The sequence below is a fragment of the Equus asinus genome, chromosome 9 (genome assembly GCF_041296235.1).
Source record: "Equus asinus isolate D_3611 breed Donkey chromosome 9, EquAss-T2T_v2, whole genome shotgun sequence".
Taxonomy (NCBI): domain Eukaryota; kingdom Metazoa; phylum Chordata; class Mammalia; order Perissodactyla; family Equidae; genus Equus; species Equus asinus.
The window spans coordinates 50205359-50232801 of record NC_091798.1 but is presented as its reverse complement, the minus strand read 5'-3'; the positions used below and the strand labels follow the sequence as shown (position 1 = coordinate 50232801).

Below are 27443 nucleotides of genomic sequence, written 5' to 3'. Positions count from 1 at the left end.
CGCTCTACCTTCACAATATACCCAGCATCTGACTACTTTTCACTGTCCCCACTGCTGCTTCCTTGGTTGGAGCACCACAGTGTCTTGCTGGAATCTTGCAGTCACCTCCCAATGGGTCGTCCATCTTCTGCACTTTCTTTGCCCTGTAGGTTGTTCTCAACAGAGGAGCCAGGATAATCCTTTCAAAACATAGGCCAGACCATATCAGTCTTCTTTTCAAAACTTTTATTTCACTCAGTGTAAGACCCAGATTCCTTACAGAGGCCTCTACAGCCCCTCCCATGATTTGGCTGATCTGGCCTTCTGTTTTTTTCTTTGGCTTCATCTCCTGCTGGTCTTCCCCCTTGGTCACTCCATGCCAGCCATGTTGGCCTCCTTGCAGTTATTCATACTTGTATGGCATGCTGCTCTCTTCTTAGGGCCTTTTCAGTAGCTGGTTCCCCTTTCTCAGACACTCTTCCCTCAAATACCTACTTTATTGACTCCTTAACCTCCTCCAGGTCTGCTCTCAGATCTTCCCTCCGCAGTGAGGCCTGTCCTGACTGCCCTGTTGAGGACAGCAGTCTGCGCCTGCCCTACTCATCACACTTACCCTCCTCTGTTTTTTTTCCTACAGCATGCAGCACCTTCTGATACTATTTAATTTACTTCTATATTTCTTTTTTAATACTTTATCCCAGTAGAATTAAGTTCCACAAGCACAGGGATCTTTGTTTTGTCCACAGCTGTGAACTTATAGAATAGTGCTTAGAGTTCTTTAAAATGAATATCCAGCAGTCTCATCAAGATATCTTGGGATAGGGCTGGCCCCGTGGCCGAGTGGTTAAGTTTGCGCGCTCCGCTGCAGGCAGCCCAGTGTTTCGTTGGTTCGAATCCTGGGCACTGACATGGCACTGCTCATCAAACCATGCTGAGGCAGTGTCCCACATGCCACAACTAGAAGGACCCACAACGAAGAATATACAACTATGTACTGAGGGGCTTTGGAGAGAAAAAGGAAAAAATAAAATCTTTAAAAAAAAAAAAAAGATATCTTGGTATAAAACCGCAAGCAACAGAATTCAAAATGCTTGGGTAAATCTTTTAAATCAATCCTTTATTTCCTCAAGTGAGTAGTCTAATCCAGAAGACATTTTCACTGTGGGGTCTATTTTGAATTTTGGGTTAACACTCAGTCAGAGAATAGAGATTTTTCTCTGAACAGAACTCCAGCTGCCCCCTGTTGCTGTACCTTGGTACAGTACCTTTACAGTCACATGGTGGTCTTCAAACTGGTGTTTGAAGCACCTCTGATGACACAGAAAGATTGGAAAGGTCTGAGTAGACCCAAATAGTTTTCATTTCTACTTCCTCAACTTTGACATGGACTCTTTCCTGAAATTTTTCTGCCTGAATACACGCCTGTGATTGAAGCAGCGTGCCGCTCTCCTTTTCCATGTCCCGCTAACAAGCCCTCTTCCCTCCCGTTAGAAATAAAGACCTACCTCTCACCCACTGAGATGGGCCACATTGCCCAGAACGTAGACTCCTGAATGTCGTGTGAAGGGACAATTCAGAACAGTGTTTTAGGTATTGAGAATGCAAATGACATAATGATTCACTAAAATTCTTTTGCAGGTCATGTGGTTTCCAATTGTTTGTTCCCAACAGAACTGAAACAGGACCAGACAGAGCTGTCAGCAGATAGGGCATTCATAGTTTTTGATGATAGATCACCATGTGATTTTTAGAATATAACTCAAAATTACATGGTTTTTGAAACATGGATCTTAAATATTTTGTAACGTTGAATATCATTACACAGACGATATCTAAAATTAGGATATTGAACTTAAAAGGCTGATAGAGATTTTTCTGTGAAAAAACCCTTATGGATATTATTAGTAGTTAATTTATGTTGTGATTTTATTAGTATCTGCAGATTTATTTTTGTTATTGGTTTTTGCCCTTCAAGTTTAGACATATGGGCTCCTTTTCCACGATCTTCAGTACAAGCTTAAAATTAAAATTCATTGAAACTGATACTACGTACGTATAGGAAGTAATTTGCAAATTTTTCAGCTGCTTTTTTTCCCCAGAAACAGTAGGGGGAGCCAATGAGAAGAAAAATAATGTAGAATCCTAGAATATTAAAATTTAAACCCAATTTTTCCTCCCCATCAGATTTTATTTGAAGTGAATGCCTTTTTTGAATTAAAGGTGTCCATTAAACATATAAAACTGTTTAAGAAAATAAGTCAGCCGTTATTACAGTTAGAAAGTTTCTGAAGCTTCTCATATGGCAAGTATTAGAAAGCTAATCAGTTAGGACTATTGTTTTATAGCTTGTATTCAACAAAGGTGTAGTTAATAGCTATAAGCACTTATGAAGAAGCTTTGAATTTTGATTATCTGAACCAAGTTGCTTTGTATAAGCTCCTAGAGTACAGTATAAACTCAAGGGGCCTTTCTGTATCTTACTTCAGTTCTGAGATGATTACTTCAATGTGGCCTCTAAACCGCCTAATTCTTGATCCCCTATATTGCTGAAAAATAATGTTAAAATTCCATTCTCACAACATTGGTAGGGACTAATAATAAAGTATATTTATGACTCCACAAGATGCCACGTTTAATTAATGTGGTCAGAGAAGAGGCTGATGTAACCCCCTCTTCATTTCTCTTCTGGATTCCATAAACAAACAAAGAATTAAATTTGTCTGCCCAGCTTATTATCCTGTCACTTATAGGAGCTAGTTAATTTCAATTTAATATTTTGTGAACCCAGTGAAGTATAAAGCCCTGTGCTGTAGGATGGTGAAAGATGGACAAACTTAGTTTTTGTTTCCTAGAAGCATAAAATCTAGGAGTGTTTCATTGTAGCCGTAGCTAAGATACGCCTTCAAAGAGGTAGGGATGAACCTGTGCTCGTCCCCCTCATCCCCTAGTAGCTTTTACTGGATTAACATTTATTTAAATTTCTTTATAATCAAAATTTAGCCATAACTACCTCTTGGGAGGAGTAAATTAGGCAAATTTAAATTTTCCAGTATAAAAAGTTGATTTTCTCTCTTATATTTTTTTTCAAATGCAAGAGCTGCCTCCTCATTCCGTATTCCTGGATTTCGTGACATCGTGTTTACACCATTCAGATTCTTAACATTAGTGATATAGGGCTTCAGAAGCCGTTTATTTTTCCTTTGTTCAGTTTTTCATGTAGTAAGTCCTTACTGAATGCCTATTAGATTAGACACTGTGCCAGGTACTGGAGATAGAAGAGTAAGTAAAAATACACAGTCTTGATTTTGTTGTGGTTTAAATCATATCTTCCTTCATCTTTAAAAGCTAATGTCGTAAATTTGTTTAGCCATTCTCATACGGTTGTCACTTTCTCTTCTTTCAGATGTTTCTGAAATAAATTTATTCTGAGAAGTGTCCTAGCTTTCTTAATTTTCATTTGAATAAGACCTGACCGCTTAATCTCATTCACTACTTAGCTCTGCTGTCTGTAATAAAAACAGGTGTATTATCCACGGCTAGTTATATTCAGAAATGGAGTTTTATCTTGGGTTTCGAATATATTCTCAGCACATCATTCACGATCACTGTTTATGAAGTGACTCAGATAAAAGTAGTAAACGGCAACCTTGCCCTCATTCATCCAGCTTGTAGTTTTCTGCTATAAGATACATATTTAATTAATCTGTACAGTGTTCTCTGCCCCCCAATTTTGTTTCATAATAATTTTCTTGAATACGCTTTTGTGTAAAATATATATTTGCAGTTTTAAAAAAAAATGAACTAATTTGGTATGTGTTTTAGGGCTGTATTTAAAGGGGATCAGAGGAAGAGAAAAAAACTTATTTACTATTGATATGATTGCCTGCCAAGAAAATTCAAGAGAGAATCAACTAAAAAACTACTAGGAATAATAGATTTTTATTCAGTAAGATGGCCTCTTGCCAGATCAACATAAAAAGTACATAGTTTCCTTATATTAGTAATAACCAATTAGAACATGTAATATAAAAATAATCCATTTCACAGCAGCAACCAAAATAATAATGCATAGAGGAATAATTTGGCAGGTGCGCTGCAAACTGAATACTGAGGGGAGCATGATTGGATTTTTCATATTTTGTTCTCTCTACTTTTGTTTTAATGTTTACAATGAGTTTGTGTTTGTGTATAAATGTATGCATCGATCACTTACGTAATTAGTGCATTTAATGCTGAATAATTTGAAATGGTTTCTAACCTACACTGTTGTTATTCAGGGCGCTCAGGAGCGGATAGATAGCTTGCGTCGAACTGGAGTGATCCATGAAAAGCAGACTGCTGTGTCTGTAGAAAACTTCATTGCAGAACTGCTACCCGACAAGTAAGAGGCTTTTTTTTTCCTAACGTAGTTACAATTTTTTTCTTGTAATAAGAACTTTCAAGATCTACTCTCTTAACTTTCAAACATACAATACAGTACTATTAACTGTTGTCACCATGCTGTACATTCTATCCCCAGAGCTTATTTAATTTATAACTGGAAGTTTGTACCTTTTAACTCCCTTCATCCATTTTGCCCACCCCCCCCCCCCACCCCTCTGGCAACCACCAATCTGTTTATATCTAAGAGTTTGGTTTTTTTATTTTTTAGATTCCACGTTTAAATGAGATCACACAGTATTTGTCTTTCCCTGGCTGACTTATTTCACTTAGCGTTATGCCTGTCCATGATGTTGCAAGTGGCAAGATTTCTTTTTTTATGACTGAAAAGTATTCAATTATATGTACAAAAGAATTTATATACATTGTATATATGTGTATGTTCTACCCTTTTTTTATCCGTTCATCATCAACAGACACTGAGGTTGCATCCATGTATTGGCTGTTGTAAATAATGCTGCAGTGAACACGGAGTGCGTGTACCTTTTTGAGTTAGGCTTTTCATTTCTCTCGGATAAATGTCCAGAAGTGGAATTGCTGGATCATATAGTAGTTCTATTTTTAATTTTTGAGGACCGTCCATACTGTTTTCCATAGTGGCTGCACCAATCTACAATCCCACCAACAGTGCACAAGTGTTCCTTTCCCCCCCGTCCTCATCAACATTTCTTCCTTGTCTTTTCGATAATAGCCATTCTAGCAGGTGGCAGGTGATACCTTGTTGTGGTTTAGATTTGCATTTCCCTAATGATTAGTGATGTTGAGCCTCTCTTCATGTACCTGTTGGCCGTCAGTATGTCTTCTTTGGAAAAATGTTCAGAGCCTCTGCCCGTTTTTTAATCAGATTTTTGGGGTTTTTTTGCTCTTGAGTTGTGTGGGTTCTTTATATATGTTGGATGTTAACTCTTTATCAGATATATGATTTGCAAATATCTCCCGTGCTGTGGGTTGCCTTTTCATTTTGTTGATGGTTTCCTTTGATGTGCACAAAGTTTTTAGTTTGATGGAGTCCCACTTGTTTATTTTTGCTTTTGTTGCCTTTGTTTTTGGTGTTGAATCTAAAAACTTGTCACCAAGACCCATGTCAAGCAGCTTACTGCCTGTTTTCTTCTAGGAGTTTTATGGTTTTACATATTATGTTCAAGAGTTTAATCTACTTTGAGTTAGATTTTGTGTATAGTGTAAGGTGGTGGTCCAGTTTCATTCTTTTGCATGTGGCTGTCCAGTTTTCCCAACACCATTTATTGAAGAGACTGTCTTTTCCCCATTGTGTATTCTTGTCTCCTTTGTTGTAAATTAATTGACTGTATATGCGTTGGTTATTTCTGGGCTCTCTATTCTGTTCCATTGATCTGTATTTCTGTTTTTATGCCAACACCATACTGTTTTGATTACTGTAGCTTTGTAATACAGTTTAAAATCAGGCAGCCTCCAGCTTTGTTCTTCTTTCTCAAGTTTGCTTTGGCTTTTCTGGGTCTTGTGGTTCCATGCAAATTTTAGGATTGTTTGTCTTTGGAAACATCAGTGGGAAAAATGCCATTGGAATTTTGATAGGGATTGCATTGAATTTGTAGATTGCTTTGGGTAGTATGGACATTTTTTACCCTTTTTTTTTTTTGGAGGAAGATTAGCCCTGAGCTAACATCCTCCACCAGTCCTCCTCTGTTTTTGCTGAGGAAGATTGGCCCTGAGCTAACATCCATGGCCATCCTCCTCTATTTTGTATGTGAGACGCCTGCCACAGCATGGCTTGATAAGGGGTGTGTAGGTTCATGGCTCAGGATCCAAACCTGTGAACCCTGGGCCACCAAAGCGGAGTGCATGAAGTTAACTGCTGCACCACTGGGCAGGCCCTAGTATAGACATTTTTACAATATTAATTCTTCCAATTCATGAGCACAGAATATTTTTCCAATTATTTTTGTCGTCTTCAATTTCTTTCTTCAGTGTGTTAATAGTTTTCAGAGTGGAAATATTTCACCTTGTTGGTTAAATTTATTCCTAAGTATTTTATTCTTTTTGATGCAGTTGTAGATGGAACCGTTTTCTCAATTTCCTTCTGATAGTTTGTTGTTAGTTTATAGAAAGGCAGCAGGTTTTTTTGTCTTGATTTTGTATCCTGCAACTTTGCTGAATTCGTTGATTAGTTCTAACAGGTTTTTGCTGGAGTCGTTAGGGTTTTCTATTATAATATGTCATCTGCAAATAGTGACAGTTTTACTTCTTCCTTTTCAATTTGGATACCTTTAATTTCTTTTTCTTGCCTAACTGCCTAAGATTTCCAATACCACGTTGAATAAAAGTGGCGTCCTAATCTTGTTCCAGATCTTACAGGGAAAGCTTTTAGTGTTTTATTGTTGAGTATGATGTTAGCTCTGGGCTTGTCGTATATGACCTTTATTGTGTTGAAGTGTATTCCCTCTATACCTACTTTGTTGAGAGTTTTTATCATAATGGATATTGAATTTTGTCAGATGCTTTTTCTGCATCTCTTGAGATGATCATATGATTTTTATCCTTCATTTTGTTAATGTGGTGTATCGTGTTGATTGATTTGCAGATGTTGAACCATCCCTGCATCCCTGGAATAAATCCCACTTGATCATGGTGTATGATCCTTTTAGTGTATTGTTGAATTTGGTTTACTAATATTTTGTTAAGGATTTTTGCATATGTGTTCATCAAGGATATTGTCCTTTAATTTTCTTTTCTGTGGCATCCTTGTCTGGTTTTGGTATCAGAGTAATGCTGGCCTCGTAAAATGCATTTAGAAGTGTCCCACGTCTTCTGTTCCTTGAAAGAGTTTGAGAAGGATTGGTTAATTCTTCTTGAAATGTGTGGCAGAATTCACCAGTGAAGCCATCTGGTCCTGGACTTATGTTTGTTGGAAGATTTTAATTACTGAGCCAATCTCCTTACTAGTAATCAGCCTGTTCAGATTTTCTGTTTTTTCCTGATTCAGGCTTAGGTTGTATGTTTCTAGGAATTTATCCATTTCTTCTAGGTTGAGCAGTTGTCGGCATATAATTATTCAGTAAGAAGCTTGTTATGTTTCTCTTAGGAGCAAAATATAATTGGGTCTGGGGAGTTCACTCTGAATACCTAATAAAAAATGTATCCCATTTTAGAAGCAGAGAGAAAATTGTGTTCTGGTCCCATTTAACTGACTATGTGACTGTGTAGCTCACGTTTCTACCCTTGTTTCTCCTTTTTAATTAGAAAATGCAGGTAGTAACAGCTGTGTTCTAAGATTGTGTTAATAACCACTGAGTACAATAACACTAAATATAAGATGATACAATGGTAAATTGGCTTGGATGTAATTGACCACCAGTAACAAACACAATCATTTGCACAGTTATTCAGAGTAATGGAAGGTATGGGCGAGAGGGCCTGGTGGTAGTCACTATGTTTGAGTTCTTCTGGGCACTACCTCTTATCTATTTAGTTTGGAAATAACTTCCAGACAATATTATTCATCATTGTTTTTGAGGACATTGTACTTTTAATAAATGGTTTTATGGGAAAAAACTTTTTTAATGTGCTGGATTGATTTATATTGAAATAACTTTCCAATTGTTGAAATCTACCTTCTTTTGTAACCACATTGTGGTTTTGTTTTTCTTTTAATTTTTTGTTTATTTAGTTTTGAATAACACTGTGCCCAGTACTTTGTGGCTATAATATACAAAAAATGTTTTCCAACTTTAGGGGTATATTATAGGCCAATGGGGAGAGAAAATATATACACAGATGAACTGTTTTAAATGATTGCATAAGAAGGCATGTCATTTTTTCCTGACAGTAAACATATACAATGTCAGTGGAGGTAACTGAGTGTGGAGGTGGTGTCAGATGAGATTGATGAGTAGTTGGGACTTGAACTGGATTTTGAAGAGTAGGTAAAATTTGGATAAGTGGAAAAGAATAGGTAGGACATCTGAGTGGAGGAAAAGTTTGAACATAATTTAAGATGTATTCTGGGGTCTGATTGTATCAGCTTGACTGAACTTTTGTTGGATAGGAAATCAGGAAGTGATTTGGGGACAGATTGTGGAGAGCTTCAAATGCTAGGTTGAGAAGTTGAACTTTCTGTGTAAGCACCAAGTAACCATCCAATGATTCTTATTTCATTTTCTCCTCTATTAACCTTTTACTATTTAATGGTTACCTTAGAGATTACGTTGTACCTTCTTTGATGTATTACGTTACAATAGAAAGTATGACTTTTGATAATACTGGAACTGCTTTTAATACCGTTCCCTGCCGCCCCCACCTTTTACAGTATTGTGGTCAAGTATCTTAATTCTGCATGTATTTGAAACTTCTAAGATCTTACCAGTATTGTTCTGTGCAGTCAATATTCATTTATATTTACTCTCTGAATTCTGTCCTGCATTTTTTGTTTTTCCTTCTGCCTAAAGAGCTTCCTTTGGTACTACATTATAATGGAGGACTGTAGCTATGAATTCTCTCAGTTTTTGTTCATCTGAAAGCACTTTTAATTCACCTTGATTTTTGAAAGATATTTTTGCTGGATATAGAAGTCTAGGTTGGCATTTCTTTTCTTCTTCACTTTAAAGATGTATTGTTTTCCGGCTTCCATCATTTCTATTAAGAATTAGCTATCCATCTTCCTGTTTCTATGAAGATAATGTTTTCTCTGGCTGCGTTTAGGATTTTTTCTGTTATTTTATTTTTGCAGTACTGTGGTACACCTAGGTGTCTCTGTGTTTGCTCACTTTTATATTTAAATTTTTGTGGATTCACTGAGCTTGATTCTGTCTTTCATTGGGTTTATATCGTTCATCGATTTTGGAAAATTTGTGGCCATTGTATCTTCAGAACTTGCTTCTGGCCCGTCTTCTCTCCTTTCTCTTTTTGGGACTCTAATTACATGCTTGTGTACATTTTGACAGTATTTTACGTTTCTCACATTGTCATCCCTCTTCCCATCCCCCACACTGGTTTTTCTTCCTCTCTTCTCCAGGTTGAGCATTTTCTGTTCACGTCTTCAGGGTCAGTAATCCTGCTCTGCTGTGTGCAGTCTGCTGTTAAGCCTATACGTTGAGTTCTTACTTTAAAAAACAAAAGATTCAGTTTATCTATTGAATATCTAGACCTTTTCATCTGTTTTGACTATCTTTACCTCTTTTTTCTTGACTACATGAGTCATAGTTATTTTAAAATCCTTGTCTACTAACTCCAGTGTGTTCATTTGTAGGTCTCCTTTAGCCTCCTATTGGTGAGATGATATGGTGCCCTCTCTTTGAATGGCCAGTAAACTTCGGAAGCTAGACATTGTTGATGAGAAACTCTAAGTCTTCAGGTGAACTTGAGAAGGTTCACCCTTTCCTCTAATGAACAGAGTTGTGGGGTGTGTGGAAATGGGTAGTGTGGTGTACTTTAGTCACAGACTGAGCTGAGCCAGGGCTGGGTTGCACTCAGGGTCAGCTGGAGGTCTTCAGCTCATCTTTGAAAGGTTCTCCCTGTCCAGAATGTTATTCTTTCTGTCTTACTTGCTCTTACAGCTCTTTGATGCATTTGGATATGTGACTTGTATAACTCATCCGGCTTCTCATTGGGAGTATTGGCCTCTATCATAAATGGCTCCATCATACCTGGAAACTAGGCTAGTTTTCCTACCAAGTACCTTTTGAGCAGAAGAGTAGCATATTGGGAAGATTAGGAATAGTAAATGGTATTAGGAAGTCTGTTGATGGTTTCTAGTATGGATTAAGAAGGAGAAAAGATGGAAAGGTTGTGATAGTAAGACACAGAAAGAGGAGAGAGGGAGGACATGAGAATAGACAGCAAACCCAGAATCCAAAGCGCTTGATAGTTCCTGCTTTGGCTAATTCTCTCTGCAATGTTACTGTGGGAAATAACGTACAGAAGATAAAGTCAAGGAAATGCATGCTTATAACTGAGACTAAAAAAGACCAATTCAGGAAGAGCAAGTCAGCTGAAAGAAGAAATCCCAAATGTGTTTAGCCCGTAGCATTGTAGAGCCAGTATAGACCTGTCTGTGATGAAGTTTGCATCAGTTCATGCTACATGAGAAAAATTAGCATGATGTATACCATACATGGAAAAATGCCAGTGTAAATATGAACCATCCTTATTCAGAGATTAACCTATTAAGTTTTAAAATCTTGGTTTATGTGTTAAATGTGCTAAAATGTCTTTAAAATGTCCTTTCTGGGGCTGGCCCAGTCGTGTAGTGGTTAATAAGTTCACGTGCTCTGCTTCGATACCCTGGGGTTCGCAGGTTCAGATCCCGGGCGCAGACTTAGACACTGCTCATCAAGCCATGCTATGGTGGCATCCCACATACAAAATAGAGGAAGATTGGCACAGATGTTAGCTCAGCAACAATCTTCCTCAAGCAAAAAGAGGAGGATTGGCAACAGATGTTAGCTCAGGGCCAATCTTCCTCACACACACACACACACACACAAAAATGTCCTTTCTTCTGTGAATTGACTAGTGTTAGTAGATGTTTGTCTTTGTTAAAATACAAATTGGCATACCTACATCAGTTCCCGAGATTCTATTTTGAAATTTTTTCAGCTGCATGAAATCTCAATGTCTTGGAAACCACACTTCTTCTTAAGCCTTTTTTAAGTTAAAGTGGTTTCCACATAGGATTGGTCAAGTCCATGAAGTGACTGTCCTTGAACATGGTCAGTGGATATTACCATTCTTCCTCCACGCTGGGGTGGGGAGTGGAGATGGAGTTGAAAGACAGTAAGAAGGAGAGGGAGAAAAACTGAGAGTTTACTCAGCCAGCTGGCGAAAGAAATGGAAGAGGTTTTGGTGGGCATAACAGTGATTGCAGTTTTAGATACTGAGTTGAAGAGAATGGGGTATACAGGTTGATGTGTTTGGGAGCATGATAGTATTTTAGGGAACAAAGGTGATCCTGGAGTTCTAATGTGTATTCACTGGTGTCTCAGAAGAGACTTTTCTCTCAACTTCAATGAGCCTGCTTTTCAGGATGTCCACGACTGTCAGCGTAGTCACTACAATTACGCCCTGCCACCTACATTATACACAAATCATGCAAAATACAGTATTGATTAGTATACCAAATACAATGAATATTATTTAATGTTCTTAATTTAAAACAGAGTCTTAGGATATGAATACTACAGACATTACAAACTGCCATTTTAATACTCAGCAAAGATATTCTACATTTTACTTTGTTGTTTCTTTGAATAGGTATAGGAGTTTCCTAATGCATTTTGTATTTCATCACACTTTATTAGATCTACATATTTAAAAAAAATAGACTTTGAACATTTTCTTGCTCCATATCCTCTTGTTATTTAAATTCATAGTTTCAGGGCATCTGGTTTCATGGTTCTGGTTAGATAAAATGCTAATGGTCTTACAGATGATTTCACTTAAGTCAATTTTAAAATGTATCACTTTTTATAATTTATAAGTATCTTTAAATGGACGAAAGTTTTCTCGATTTCACGAAGCTGTTCTCAAAGACTGATTCATTGTAAATAGTTCTGGAAACGTGACTAGAAAGATTTATCAGGAATGAGGAGAGGATTATTTCCTGTAAGTGAGCTTATTTTTTAATTTGCTAATAGCTTTGCTACTTCGCTACATATTAGTGATAGAGATGGTAATATAAAAATTCCCATATTTTAGCAACTGACATTTTAAGAATATTACTCATGACAAACTATTTGCATGTTTAAATGGGCGGATTGATCTGCTGCATATTTGAGTAATCCTATTCCCGTTCTTACGCCCCATCTTAGCATTTCTTGCTAAGGAACTTTACATGGTAATTTTCAGTTATTTTTTTGTTATTCTCCATTCTTTTTCTCCTCTTGGAATTAAGCCAACAGGAAAATTTTAGATACTGCTTTTATGGATTGTCCTCTTGAAAATTGATTAGGAGGACATTTCCTTTTTGAAATCTGCCAGTGTATTATCTGAATGATAGTACTTGTTTTTTGCTTTGTTTTCTCTATTCACTATAACTTATTGCACACACAAACAATTTGAGACTCGTATATTCTCTTTCAGGTGGTTTGACATTGGTTGTTTGATAGTTGAAGATCCCGTCCATGGCATTCATCTAGAAACGTTTACTCAGGCCACGCCAGTGCCTCTGGAGTGTGTCCAACAGGTCAGCTTCTCCTTCTCTTTTTCTTTCTGCTCCAGAGAAATGTGCAATATTGTTTTCAAAATAAAAATTTGTGTCAGATTGTTCATTGGAAATCTGATAAATTCTTGATTTTGCTTCACTCTTTTCCCTTTTAGCCTTTTCTCTTTGCTTTTCAATTCACTGTTCCTTCCAGCTTGTTTTAGTACCTCCCCACTTTGCTTGTCTAGCTATCTTTGAAAAGGTGATACATTATATGGTTAATCACTATTTCCCTCATTTTTTTCTTTGTTTTTATGGTTGTGTTGACCACCCTAAGATCTTCTGCTGGTTTTATGTTCACCTTTCATTTACGTTCCATTTTATCTCACATTTTATTCTTCTGATGCATCCATTTCCTTTTTCTTTGTTTCGATCTTCCTCTTTAAGTTTGTTCATCTTTAGTGACAAGTAGAAACCTATGTAGCAAAAAGTTCAGAAACTTTAGATCAAAGGTCCGTGTCTTTAGGTTTGTTGAAAAATGTAACTATAGTTTACCTATCCACAGAGTTTCCACAAGAATGTAATCATAAATGTATAATGATTTGATTCCCTCTATATTTTTGTTACCTTGAATCCTTTCTTGAACAAAATGGAATGTAAATATATATGCATTGTAATCTTGGTACTCTTACATGGTATTTTGTTGACTTTTTTCTCTCCTCTGTTTCATGAAATTTACCACATTTGTACTTATATACATTGTTGAATGGCATTTCAAAACTGTCTCTTAAAGTTATTTGTGACTTTAGGCATTTGAGAATCTGATAAAGCTTTTGGGTTTTCTCCCAAGAAAATACATGTATACAAGCACATAAATTTGGCATATATGTTCATAGAATCTGTGGAAGCAACCTATGGCCCTCTTTTAGGGCTTTACAGTTTTGATGGGAACTAAGAATTTTTTTTTTCCCTCCCCAAAGCCTCAGTACATAGTTGTATATCCTAGTTGTAGGTCATTCTAGTTCCTCTACGTGGGATGCCCCCACAGCATGGCTTGATGAGCGGGGTGTAGGTCTGCATCCAGGATCTAAACCTGTGAACCCCGGGCCGCTGAAGCGCAGTGCACCAACTTAACCACTTGGCCATGGGGCTGGCCGGGACTAAGAACTGATGCTTGGAACTTTGAAATTTTATTGAATCTTGTAATTATACCATAGTTTTTATCATAATTTCTTTCAGAAGTTGAAGAAAACATTTTTTAGATGGTGACATTAAATCACCTTTGTATTAGAGAGTTTAAAGATTGTAAGCAAATACTGTGCATACTTATATGCCAGTCAAGAATGAGTATTAGGTTGAACTGTACAAAGTTGCTGTCTTTGAAGTCAAAAACAGTCAAATATTGGCAGTTTCATATGATTCAACCTAATTACCTCAATGAAGCGTTAGACTGGAAGAATTTCATCTAGCCCCAAAAATATCAGTGAGTTCTAATGGTGTTATAAGTGAGGTCTACAAAGTATTCAAAGAACATAATTCTCATGCTCTGTAGAGTATCAAAAATAGAGGTAGAAAGTTTGCCATTTCATTCTGTGAGACTAGCCTGTCACCTAACATCACAAAAATTATAATACAGTGTCACTTAAGAACTAAATGTCAGAATCATTGGTAAACTTAATAAATAAAATTCTGAAATGTATTAGAACATTAAAAAAGGTTCTGGAACCAATTCCAGTAGGGAGGGTTTCTCCCCACGCCACCAAGCACTTCTTCAATACCATCTGGGGTCATACAAGTCAACTCAGTTCTGACACTATCTTCCCAGAGATAGTGTCAGATCTCTTGGAGTTAAGGGCTCAGTTTCACAAGACTCCCCCCCAACCACCACTTCAGACACTAATTGCAAGTCCAGGTTGTTACTGTACACTTCTGACAAACTGGCTATAAATTAGATTCCCATGACCCTCTCCTTGGATTCAGTTAATTTGCTAGAGCAGCTCGTAGAACTCAGGAAACCCACTTAACTCACTAGATGACAGGTTTATTGTAAAAGACTATAACTGATTCCACCGCCAGATGGAAGAGCTGCATAGTGCAAGGTATGGGGAGAGGGTGTGGATTTTCCATGCCCTCTCCAAACTCACCACTCTCCCCAAATCTAAATATGTTCACCAACCCAAAAGCTCTCCACCAAGCGTGTCCTTGTGGGTTTTTATGGAGGCTTCATTACATAGGCATGAGTGATTAAATCATTGGCAGTTGGTGACTGGTTCAACCTCCAGCCTCTCTCTGGAGTTGGGGGGGTAGGGGAGGAACTGAAAGTTCCAACCCTCTCATCTTGGGGTTGGTTAATGTGGCAAACAGCCCCATCTTTAAGTTACCTCAAAGCTTTTCTGAAGACATGTCATTAACATAACAAAGACACCTTTATTGCTCTTATCACTTAGGAAATTCCAAGGATTTTAGGTGCTGTGTCCTGGAAACTGAGGTCGAAGACCAAATACATATTTCTTATAAATCACAATATCACACTCCACTCCCTGGTCTTCAAACATGCATCCTTTATAGCAAAACAATCATAAAGGTCAAAAGATGTTGGCACATTACTAGAATCCCATTCAGTCATTAATAACTAACCAGTCCATCATCATATCCTATGAAAGTGTCTCAGAGCTAGGCCACTCAAGTTTGCAGGCTTCCATTTGCTCTTGTCAGGTTCCAGAAGCAGAGTGGTGTAAGCAATGTATGGCTTCACCCTTTCAGGCATCTGGTATATTCAGGCTAAGAGACATCATCTCTTGCTCTGAGCCTCTTGTAGTATTACTGTAATAATCCATTTCCTTCATTACATAACCATTTATTCATTCCTTTACCCATAGTTACTATTTTTCTTTTTCTTCATTTATACCCAAACTTCTCTACCTTTGGATGGGACATTAGGTTGAGCCACTGTGCTGGTCTAGATTGCAGGCAGCAACACTAGTCCAGCAAGTGCCTCCCCTTCCGTCCTCTTCTATTCAGATAAGGTAAGGTTGCATGGGCACAGAGCTAGTGGGCTATCTTTACCAGCCGCAATATAGCCACATTCACTGTGAGCCCCAATTTTGCCAAATGGAGTGAAGGCACATCCTGCCCCATAGGCCCTTAGGAATTTTAACATAAAAGTTAAAAACCTAGTTACAGTTTCTTGCTTAGGAATCATCGCTGTTTCCTGCACTTGTATTTGCAACTCTGGTCATACACCCACTACATCAGATAGGGGAAAATCAGAAGTGATTACACCAGCGTCCTAGTGTCCTCCTCCCTTGGCAAGAATTGCATAGTCATACCCCCATCCTCCCCAACCCCTTCTTCCCCAGATCCACCAGAAAAGACACGAATTTATCCAGTGCAGGTGCTCCTTTAGTCCCACTCATATAGAGTGTGAACACACACTCCTGAGGAGGATATCTCTCTGCCCCTTGTTGGACATGGGCTGCACAGTGTCTTCCTTGCTCTGAAGAAATAATGCTCAGCTGTCCAAATTGGTGCACTGTCTTCTGTTCCGGTTCTTTTATAGCTCTCTGAGCATTTGCATCTACCACTGGCTAAGAAAAGTCCAGTCTGGAGTCAGTGTCTAGTCCTGTCAAGACCCATTTGTAGCTCCCTGGTGTTACCAGCGTCAGTCTCCCTTGTCAGCTATGTTCATGGCCCTCCCATCAGGGAATCTGCCACATAGCCATTTGCAGTCTCTCTCTATTGGCAGACAGTTCTTATTGGCATTTTGGGCCTCAGAGGGTGCAAAAGGAATATGTCTAGATTCAGCCCATCTCTGCACTCTGCAGTACTTCCAGGTTCACTCATTGCATGGACCCGGGTGGCCATCCAAAGGGAGCACATGGGGATATCTGCTTGTCAGTTCCAATCACCTTCCAGACCTGGAAGGGAGTTCTTCTGATGGGCATCACCATGTCCTACTTTAATGCATCTCAAATTCTCATAGTGATTTTCACAGGGCTCTGCCCCATATGGGCATCTTTTTAATAAGCCAGGTTTCCATTGCCCTCTTGCCTTATTATATAGCCAGGCCATTGGCCATTACCATGAGTCAATGAAAAACGACACATGAGGGATTTTCCCACTGTTTAATTCCTTCATTGCTACTGGGAAAACAGCATGTAGTTCAGCCTACTGGGCTGATTTGTTTTTACCTTCTTCAGTCGGTGTGGTCACCTTCCAAATAAGATGTCCGTTCACCATGGAACTGTTATCCATACACCAAGCAGCTCTTTGTTGTTCAGTTGAGAGCTGTTCATAGGACACTGTCCACGTGGCAGTCTGTTCCGACAGCTCCTCACGTGGCTCGAAAGTCAGTCCGAGGGGAGAAAAGGCTCCCTGCTCATGAGTGCTTCCTCCTTCCTTGCATTCCCCAAGCTGCGTGATCCTGTGTAAATCGTTTCCGTATTATTAAGGAGCTCCTCTGGGCACTCCCATGCCCATTAGGGCATTTCTCCAACATCATCCTAGACATTTTGGGTATTTCATGTTTCAAGGTCATTTTATGTCCTTCAGTCACAGGAATAACTTCAGTTAATAGTGTGTGATAACTAGGTAGTAAATGCCCCTCAAATGGGAATTCTCTGATCCAAGGTCCCAGTAGTCGTCACTGGGAGGTAGTCAGATTTTTCCGTAAGCCTCAGTCTGTGCTCCACATGGGGCTATGGCACAGAGAATTTGTCCCTACCAGCTAGCACCCCAGCTTCTATTCCACACTCAGTGGGCTCAGGCAATCTTACTGGTTCCAATTTAGCGTGTCAAGTTAGTAATGCTTGAAGGGCAGAATTACATCCCTGCTGTTCTGCAATAGTAGGTAGGGGAAATGTTCCCCAATAAGATAGAGTGTCCATCCCCCAAATACAACCAGGTATAAAAAAACAACCACTTCACCTAAAGCTTGTTCAGATGTTGCAGTTCTCCAAGCTTTTACTGTAATTCCATCAACTCTTATGTTCCTAACTGTAGCCTCCGTTAGAACTTCATGTACAGGTTTTGGGTTTACCGTATTAGGTAGGGACGTGTTCCCCAGCCAGACATCATACCCATTGCCATAAAACATCCAGGTAAAAGAGACAGAACTTCTTTACATAATACCTGCTGAAACCTTGAACTTTCCTAATCCTATCAGCCATTACATTTTTACTTGCTTTCAATCCAGTTGGAGCAGGAGTCAGGACTTGACCCATAGGCTTTGTTGGCACAGCTCAACGGACTCCTGTTGTCAAGGAGTCCTGAAAACTTCTCTTCTCCACCCCCTGACCATTTTACCCACTCTTGTGCAGAGTCTTTGGGTCCCCAAGTAGGGGTCAAGCCAGGGGACCTGGGCCCTTCTGTCAGTCTTTCTCTTGGTTAATCTGTGTAACCACTTCCCCATTTGGTTGCTGGTCAGGTGTCTCAGTGTAATCTGTACCTTCTGACTTAAATTCCTCCAAATGGGTAAATAGATCTGACTTGTTTGGGGCCCTTTAATGTTGGGAGACCTGCAGGGGGCCCTTTGGCACACCCAACCTTTGGTAGTCCTGTACTAAAACCTTTGTTTTAACCCCCTCAATGTCCATGTTATTTATCCCATTTCTTAATAACCGGCTGAAGATTTCCACCCTGCTGGGCCGGGTCCCGTCGCTCTCCCCTTTCTGATTCCTCTTTATTTCATTCTTAACAGAATTTACTTTATTCACCTTATTTCTTAATAACTGTTTAAAATTTTCCACCTTGTGGGGAAGAGTCTCTTGACTGTCCCATGGGCTTCTTCCCAGTCTCTCGTTAATTAACCTAATGTTTTTATTAGAAATAAGGCCCATGAGGGGCAGCTGAGATAGCAAATTTGATAAGGCTTCCCGAACTATTTTTCAGTTTTGCAACAGTAGGGTTATATGAGGTGCCCATGTGAAAGGGACCCCCTGAACCACAGCATAGCAGGCATCTTGAGCAGGTGAGTATCCTGGTCATCATAAAGCCAGTCCCACATGGCTTGTCTATGAAGCGTATCAGCTGCTTCATCTGGGTTGTTCCATTTGGCATTTATAAGGGGTGACAGTCCCCCTTCTTCTCAGGGTAAATGGCTTTTATGCAGTCCACCACGCCAGTTGTTCCTTAGGAATAACCCCCTGTTTGGATCCCATATAGCCATGTGTGATTGTTCCACAGTGAACTGTGTGTGTGGTCTATCAACCCAAACATGCTTTTCCTTCTGCAGCATTCAAAACCAAAGACACAGCTCCTGAATCAGTCTCATAATCCATTTTAGTAAAGGTTCCTCGGGAAGCTGATGATACCCATCCACAGAATGAGACAATTTCTTCACACTATACCTTCTACTTTCAGTACTTTCCTGGTTTTGTCTTCCCTCCAAGTTGACAGCCTTCTTGGTGACCAGAGATCTTAAAGGTCCTTTCTGTTGTCCCTGCATAATTCTTACCTTAGGGGGCAACTTTGAGGCTAGTGGCCAAAATGCAGACTCACTGAAATCTGAGGATGATCTGGTATCAAGGCTGGATCCTGCGTTCTCTTTTACTTCTACTCTAGCTGTTACAGGTAGCAGTAACCAAGAGATTGAATATTTTGCCTTTTCCTTATTAATTTGGATTTCCTTATGCATCCAGTGACCAACTCCTGAAGAGTTGGAACCATCTTCAGATGCCATTGGTAAATTTTACCTTCAGTAACTGAGCGCAGCACAGCCACTGTTCCACACCACAAGTGACCATGTGGCCACCCAGGAATCAAAGGTTCTTCATCCCCCACCCTTCCATCTTTCTCTTCCCAAACTACATGTTTCCATGAGTCAGGGCCCTTCTAGCAAGTACCAACTCTGACACCAATTATTCAGGTTTTTGACCCAGTTCTAATATCACCAAGCAATTCTAGGACACCAGCTGGGTGTCCTGCAGTTCAGCTCAGTTCTGACACTAGCTACCTGGAGATGTCAGATCTCACAGGTTGAGGACTCCGTCCTACAAGACTACTCCCTGCTTTCAGATGCCAGTCTCAAGTCCAGATTATGACACCTCTGCTTCTGACCTACTAGCCGTAGATTGGTTCTAATAACCCCCTCCTCAGGAAACCCATTTACTCACTAGATTACTGGTTTATTATGAAAGAATATAACTAAGGAACAGCCAGATGGAAGAGCTGCATAGGGCACGGTATGGGGAAAGGGTACGGAGTTTCCATGCCCTCCCAGAGCACACCACTCTCCCCAAATTGCCACATGTTCACCAACCTGAAAGCTCTCCAAAACCCCTTCTTTTGGGTTTTTATGGAGGCCTCATTGCATAGGCATGGTTGATTAAATCATTGGCCACTGGTGATTGAGTCAACCTCTCTTCTCCCAACTGAAGCCATTCTCCCCCCCACCAGAGTTGAGGTGGGAGGGGGGAACAGAAAGTTCCAGCCCTCTAATCTTGTGGTTGGCTCCCCTGGCAATCAGCCCCCATCCTTAGGTTTCCTAAGGGCTTTCCAAAGACACCTCATTAACATAACAAAAGACGTTTATTGCTCTTTATTGCTTAGGAAATTCCAACGGTTTTGAGAGCTGTGTGCTAGAAACTGGGGATGAAGATGAAATATGTATTCCTTATTATAAATCACAAATCACAAGTATTATATTCTGACCAGGAAGCATTTGTCCCAGGAATGGCCAAAGGGTTCAAACTATAGGAAACCAGTTTACGTAGTTCAATACGTGAACAGATTAAAGGAGAAAAAGGATTTCAGTAGAGTTGAAAAGTATTTGCTGGAATTAACAACCATCCTGATAACTCTTAGCTAATTAGGATTAGAAGGGTATGTGTGTACTAGAAAATGAAAGCAATCAGACCTAATGATAAAACATTAGAAACCTTGTAATTATAAGGATGCTTCTGTCACTGCCACTCTTTAACATTGCTCAAAATTAGAGGACAGCAAAAAAATTGCCCACAGCCTGTTTTGGTAATGAAGTGTTATTGGGACACACCTGTGCTCGTTTTTTAATATATTGGTTACATATTGTTTACAGCTGCTTCTGTATTAAGCAGCAGAATTGACTAGTTGCAAGAGAGACTGGCCCACAAGCCTACAATATTTACTGTCTGGCCCTTTTCAGAAAAAGTTTGCTGACCAAACCTTTTTTTTTTTTTTTTTGGTGAAGAAGATTGGCCCTCAGCTAACATCTGTGGCAGTCTTCCTCTATGTTTTGTATGTGAGACACTGCCTCAGCATGGCATGATGAGCAGTGTGTAAGTCTGCGTCTGGGACCTGAACCCATGAACCCCAGGCCAAGGAAGCAGAGCACGTGACCTTAACCACTATACCACCAGGCTGGCCCCTGACCAAACGTTTTTGTGCTAGATGTCTGAGCATTGCAAAAGAATAATTTTTATTTTATTTTTAGGAATGTATATTGGAAAGAAATAGACATGCTCAAAGAACAAAGCATCAAAACTATACATTAATAAAACAAAAGTATATATACTAATAGCAAAATTTATGACATATTGCTAAGTAAAAATAAAACTGCCTCTGGTATGGTCCATATATACACATATGTATACACACACATATATATACTTTAAAATGTATGTAAATAGGGAAAAAAAGGCCTGGAAAGATATACAACAAATTGTTAATGTGGTTATCTCTGAAGAGTGGTATTCTGAGGGTGTCATTTGCTTTTTACTTTGCCTTTTTTTCTGTTGTGATTGTTTTATTTTCTTGTCATGAAGTTCAAAATTAAGAAGATGCAAAAGTGTATTGAGATGCCTTCTTTTTATTCCTGCTATTCAGCTCTCCTCCTTTGTTGCTTTTTATCCATCTTGAGGTGTTTAATTCTTTGCCTCTTTATTGTTGGAATTTTTTATTTAAAGGAATAGAAATTAGCCCTTTAGCGAATTGTAATCAGCATATATGTTAGTGAAAATGTGGACAAAAGTTCACACAATTTATGCTTGTTAAATAAAAATGACCCCTGCGTGTCCCCTCCTTCCCGTTAAAAACGCTGCTATTCTGGATTTTTGCTGATGATGTTGAGTACCTTGTTTCTCTAAAGGATGATCCTAGGCCTAGCAGCATAAGCATCACCTGGAAACTTGCTACAAATGCCGGCTCTCGGGCCCTATCCCGGAGCCACTGAATCACGATCTGCAGCTTTACAAGATCCTCAGGTGTTTCGTGTGTGTGTCACATTTGAGAAGCACAGCTCTACTGTGTCTCTGAGGACCTTAGATACATCTGTGCATCTGTATTGTGACCAAACTCAGTGGGGTGGTCTCGTGGTGAGTGTGGAGCTGAAAAGCACAGCCAAGGCGGAAGTAGGTGAGGTGAAGGTTTATTGTTTGCACGAGCAATGGAGGACACGGGGGATAGGTCTCAATGCACTGTCTCCCTGAGCTCAGTGCTGGTGGAAACTTTATACGCAAGAGAGCGGAAGACACCAGGTTTATGTGTAACGACTGTGTTCGTACAGGGCACGCGCATGGCAGGTACACATGCTTTTACATATGATGCATGATCTGAAAATGGCTGCTGGGACCCTCCCAGAGGAGGAGACCTTAAGATGCTAATAAGTTTAAGGTAACTCTAGGACACTTGGTACTGGAATAACTTGCAGGGAACTTGCTGTAAACGTGTAAGTTTCCTTGCAAGATAGCAACATTTGCAAAATGGGGACATCAATTTCTGCAAAATGGAACACAGTTTTTTCTTGTCTGAGAAACAGTTGACAGACCATGTTGTTGATCAGATCCTCAGTAAGCCTTTCTTTGCCTCGTTCCCTGGTCACAGTATCTGCTGTTTCTCGTCCTTGAAACATAGTGCAGTGTACGTTGTGAAAGAGAAGACTCAGAGCAGGGTCCCCGGTTGCTGCGCTGTTCACAGCAACTTTACTTGGAAGCTCTTTTATTAATAATGTACTTTTTCTCTTGGAACCTACTGTGGAGTTTCCAATTCAGTGGTCTTACGTGGGACATAGAAAACTGGTTTTGTTAAAACAGCATCTCAGGTGATTGTTAATACATAGTGCGTTTGGGAATCACTGTATGGATCCATTGTACACACACGTATACTCCTCTGGACTGTACCTAACATCCTAAAACAGAGCACCCATGTCACTCCTGCATAGCAAGCAGTGAATTTGTTTTCTCATTTCTGTGTAGGTGAGTAAGTGATTTGACTGGGAGCAGATACAGGTTGGGTCAGGTAGGATGTAACCGTGGTTCATGCTGTCCTCGACATTATTTGATATGTGTTAACTTATTCGCCTGGAAATGAAGTTTCCAGGATACTGTTCTACAAATTAATTGAACAGTTCTTTTCTGAATGGGTTGAAGCCGTAATATCCCTCTTTCTGGTAGGAATTTTATGATTTTAAAAAGAGCCAGTATTTCTCTTTTAGCACTAATCTTATTATTAGCCTGAAGTGACACTGAATATAGAAGCAGATCTTAAGCCCTCTGACACTGAGCTCTGGTAGATGGAGTCACTGGATTAAGACTTAGATTATATGTGGAAAACAAAACAAGCTTACTGTGGACATTTTGAACAAAGTAGACGTGTGCAGCATTGCTGTGACTCTTTCGTAGCTTTGTAACTTCATACAGTTGGCAGTATAACTGTTTCTCAAGGTTTGTCATAATCTATATTAAAAGTAAAATAGAGACTTTAAAGTGTCACTTATAGCCTGTTCCAATGATATTTTTTAATGTATGATAAATAATACCAATTTCATTTTTCCCTAGGCTCAAAGTCTGACTCCCCAGGACTACAATCTGAGGTGGTCAGGCCTTTTGGTGACAGTGGGTGAAGTCCTGGAAAAGAGTTTACTAAATGTCAGCCAGACTGATTGGCACGTGACTTTCACTGGCATGTCTCGTCGACAGATGATCCACAGTGCAGCGAAGGCACTAGCGGGCATGTATAAACAGCGCCTGCCGCCCAGGACCCTGTGAGAAAAGACTGAGCCCGGATGCTGACGCTCCTCACTTGGGGCTCGATAGTAAAGAAGAGATTGTACCTTCTTAAATGGGATAACCTCGGTGAATCCAGCAGTTTTGATGGTTTTCCTTTAGGCTGCAGGGGTTTTTTTTTTTCTTAGAAAGACATGGTGTCATTCCAGTAGATGAAAATAAACACATCCTTTTTATGATGATATAATTTCATATACTGTAGTTCTCAAAAAAAATTATATAAATATTTTTATAGGACAGTTTGATATACCAAATTTATAAGGTGCAAATTCATGTGCTAAGACATTTAACTTAATTATATGTACTTGATTGTTTTTTAAGAAGACATAGTTAATTAAAGAACATGTGTACTGAATATTCTTTAAAAGCATTGTTTCTTTTAATTCATGATTAATCTTGTCACTGTCAGGCTTTGAAGCTTTCTGTGCACGTGATCTTAGGCCTGATGCTGAGTGGTGTGCTCAACAATCTACCTGAAGACACCCGCTTGGTGGGAGACGGCGTGCGTTTCTATGCATATTTTTAACATGGGCCAAAGTAACAGAATTGATCCTTTTCTTTTTGGTTGTCGTGTACACACAGTCTGAAAAATTCTACTTTTTACTTTTGTTTAAATAAGTTTTGGCATTTCATAGATTTATACTATGAACATTAGGGTAATACATTTTATTCTTCATTGCTGTATGGCAACTAAGTGGCAAATCATTCAATTATATTTTAAATCAGAAGCATTTGTGTTATTTTCATATAATACTATGCGCTGCTTCCAAGAAGACTTGACAACAGCCGTTGTTTGTGCTTCCACTCTATTTTCCTAACTGTAATAGAGAAATCTGAGAGGGAATTACTTTGTTGTTGATGAAATGGTATGTTTCTTATTTTAGTTAAGGTTACTTCTCATTTAGTTTGCCTTAAACACTGCTTTTCTAAGTTAGTGCCATTCTGCCTTTACTTTTTATGAAAGTTTTCAAAGAAACTGTTTTGTATTCAATCTGGTTTGTTTAGTCCATTATGTTTGTGTCTAGTGTAAAAGCTTTTTTTCTCCCCCAATAATATATATTTTACCACTTTTCAATTTATACAAATCAAAATTAAATAGCTTGTCTTATACTTTTCAACTCTATGCATTCAAATAACTTTTTGACAATAATTTCTTATATAAATGTAATTTAATTTTTATTTACTCTTTTATACAGTTCTCTAGATGTGAAAGAATTAGCACAGTCTTATAAAGGGTGTTGAGCCTCTTATCCTGCCTGTCACCATTACATGTAATGTTTGCTTTGTATTAACATTACTTCAAATACTTATTTGATTTTTGCTATTTTTTTCCTGAGTCTGAGAAAAATAAGTATTAATTTTGCAACTATGGTATATGTTAATTTCCAAGCACTGTGTAATGACTGTTCAGTGAAATTCACACTTCTGTGTCATTAAAAGTAATGAGAGAGAGAAAAGAGATGTAACCAGTTGCAATGGCATAATAGGGACAGAATACTTTTTCCCCCTCTACTGGTATTTATTAATACTGCATCTATATTTTCTCCATTTTTCATGAATAAGAAAAAGAAGGCTTTCCCCTCCATTTGCTTCTGTCTTTTATTTTTCAAAAGCTACCCTTTTGTAACAGTATTTTTATCATGACATATTTTATTTGCCTGATGACAAATCATGATTAAAGATGAAGGGAAGTATGTCCTACTTAAAATCTTTCTGCTACTTTCCCTCCTATTACAGGGAAATTTTACAGATCCTAAAAATGTCTGAATTTTAATTTTCTTTTCATCTCACTAAGTCCTGAAGATCTTACTCGATGCTTTTGAGGGTTGTTTTCATAGAATCACAGACACTGACATCGCATCCCACTACACTTTCCCCAGAATCCTCAGATGGCGGTGGCAGTTACCCTGTGGCTGGGTTGAAGGCAGATAATTTCCCTGCACCTGGTGCTTGGATAAGCCTTCTGTTCCCTGGAACAGTGTGAGCGGGTGAGGAGGATTAGGAAAGGGCAGATGGAAAAGATAAACACGTCATCTGGTTCTGGCCGCTCTGATTCTTGTTTTGGCCCAGAGTTATCTTTGAAAGGCATCAGAGCATGACTGACTCCACATGCTCAGCCTTACCAACCCCTTGTGTATTTTTTCATCCTTAGATTTCCATTTTGTTCAAAGGGCAAGAAAAGGAACTCATCTCTCACACACCACAGCAGCTTAGCCAGGCGGTCTTTTAATGTTGGTATTTTGGCATAAGATATGCTGATCCTCATTCTATGGCCATAGTGCCCTTGTCATCCTAAGCTACCCCTTGTTCTTCTGTCTCCCTGTTCATTTCCTTAGAACGCCCACGTTAGCATTCTTTAGGGAGAGTTGGACTGGGAGCTATTTGCTTTCTTCTCCCTCAAGCTTTTTAGGAAAACCTGTCTTTAACACAGTTCTTTACCACTGTTGTTTTGGTCATGTTTGTGATATATTTTTTTTTCCTCTAAAGTGCTCCAGGAACTATTTATTGAATTTTATAAGCTTGTGCACTTTTTTGTTTTGAGCAAGATTAGCCCTGAACTAACAGCTGCTGCCAGTTCTCCTCTTTTTGCTGAGGAAGACTGGCCCTTAGCTACCATTCGTGCCCATCTTTGTCTACTGTGGGACGCCTGCCACAGCATAGCTTGACAAGCGGTGCAGAAATCTGCACCCAGGATCCGAACCGGCGAACCCCGGGCCGCCAAAGCAGAACAAGTGAACTACTGCACCACCAGGCCAGCCCCAAGCTTGTATACCTTTTAAATTAAATAGTGTGAAAAAACATGAAAAATGCAGGAAGAGTAATTTAATGTCAACCTCAGTTGATAAGAAGGTACTTAGATTATTCAGTTCAGGATCCCCCATTCTTAAGTTTGTCAGGTAAGCCTGGACCTAGAGCTGTGCCGCAGACTTCTGGAGCTGGAAAGCTTTAGACAGTGCTAGTGGTTTTCTCTTCTGAGTCTTTTATTAATTCTTCCCCCTTCTTTGTTCCTCTTTCAAGGATTAATGACGTAGAAAATTGAGATGAATGAATATACACAAAATGGTAGTATGATAGTAAGGATAAGTAGATAAGAGTACAGATGAAAACAATGTGTACATCTATTAAAAGTTATGCAAATTAGTGATATACTCAGGGTCAACTAAATTACTTTAATATGTTATTGAATTTACTTTCTTTTTGGCTAGAAAAAATTCTAAACTGGAGTTGTTCTTTGAAGCCAAACTGATAAATATTCTATGTTCTAAAAGATGTTGGGTTATGCATAAATTATTAAGAAACTTGGATTTTTACTCCCGTATATGGTTTTCATTTTTAAGATACTGTGCAGGATGATGTATTGGATAAAACCAATTTTGTAAGTATGTAAATATGTCATAAATAAATAATACCTCAACTTATTTCTCCAAGGTATATAGTGATTTTTTTAAATGTTGATTCATATTAATAGATTAAAAGGATTCATATTCCTTTGTTGTCTAAACTGACTACTAGTTGTCAAGAATTCGTAGGGAACAGCACCTTTAAACATCATCTTTCAAGTGAAACTATAGCATTCAAATATACCAGAATTGCTGACTTCAAGGTTAAAGAAGTCAGAATATTTAGGGGAGAGGAGGCACTGGAAACAGAGGTGACAGGCAAGAAGTGTTGAGGCCTGTGTTCATGAGGAGACCTCTGGAGTGCTGAGTTTAATTCACCCTTGACCTCCACAAATGTCATCTTTAGAAATAAATAAATAGGGGCCAGCCCAGTAGTGCAGTGGTTAAGTTCACACATTCTGCTTCCACAGCCCGGGGATCGCCGGTTCGGATCCCAGGTGCAGACATGGAACCACTTGGCAAGCCATGCTGTGGCAGGTGTCCCACATATAAAGCAGAGGGAGATGGGCACGGATGTTAGCTCAGGGT

General features: G+C 39.1%; 1 protein-coding gene across 1 annotated transcript in view; it reads left to right on the top strand.

Moving 5' to 3' along the window:
• Positions 1–26933, top strand: part of PRRC1 (proline rich coiled-coil 1) — a 45404-nt gene extending 18471 nt beyond the window's left edge. The window contains exons 7-9 of the mRNA XM_014859527.3: positions 4257–4360; positions 12475–12577; positions 23287–26933. Coding sequence (XP_014715013.1) covers positions 4257–4360; positions 12475–12577; positions 23287–23496 — 417 coding nt within the window. The 3' untranslated portion in view covers positions 23497–26933. The remainder of the gene's footprint in view (positions 1–4256; positions 4361–12474; positions 12578–23286) is intronic.
• Positions 26934–27443: the final 510 nt, after the last annotated feature.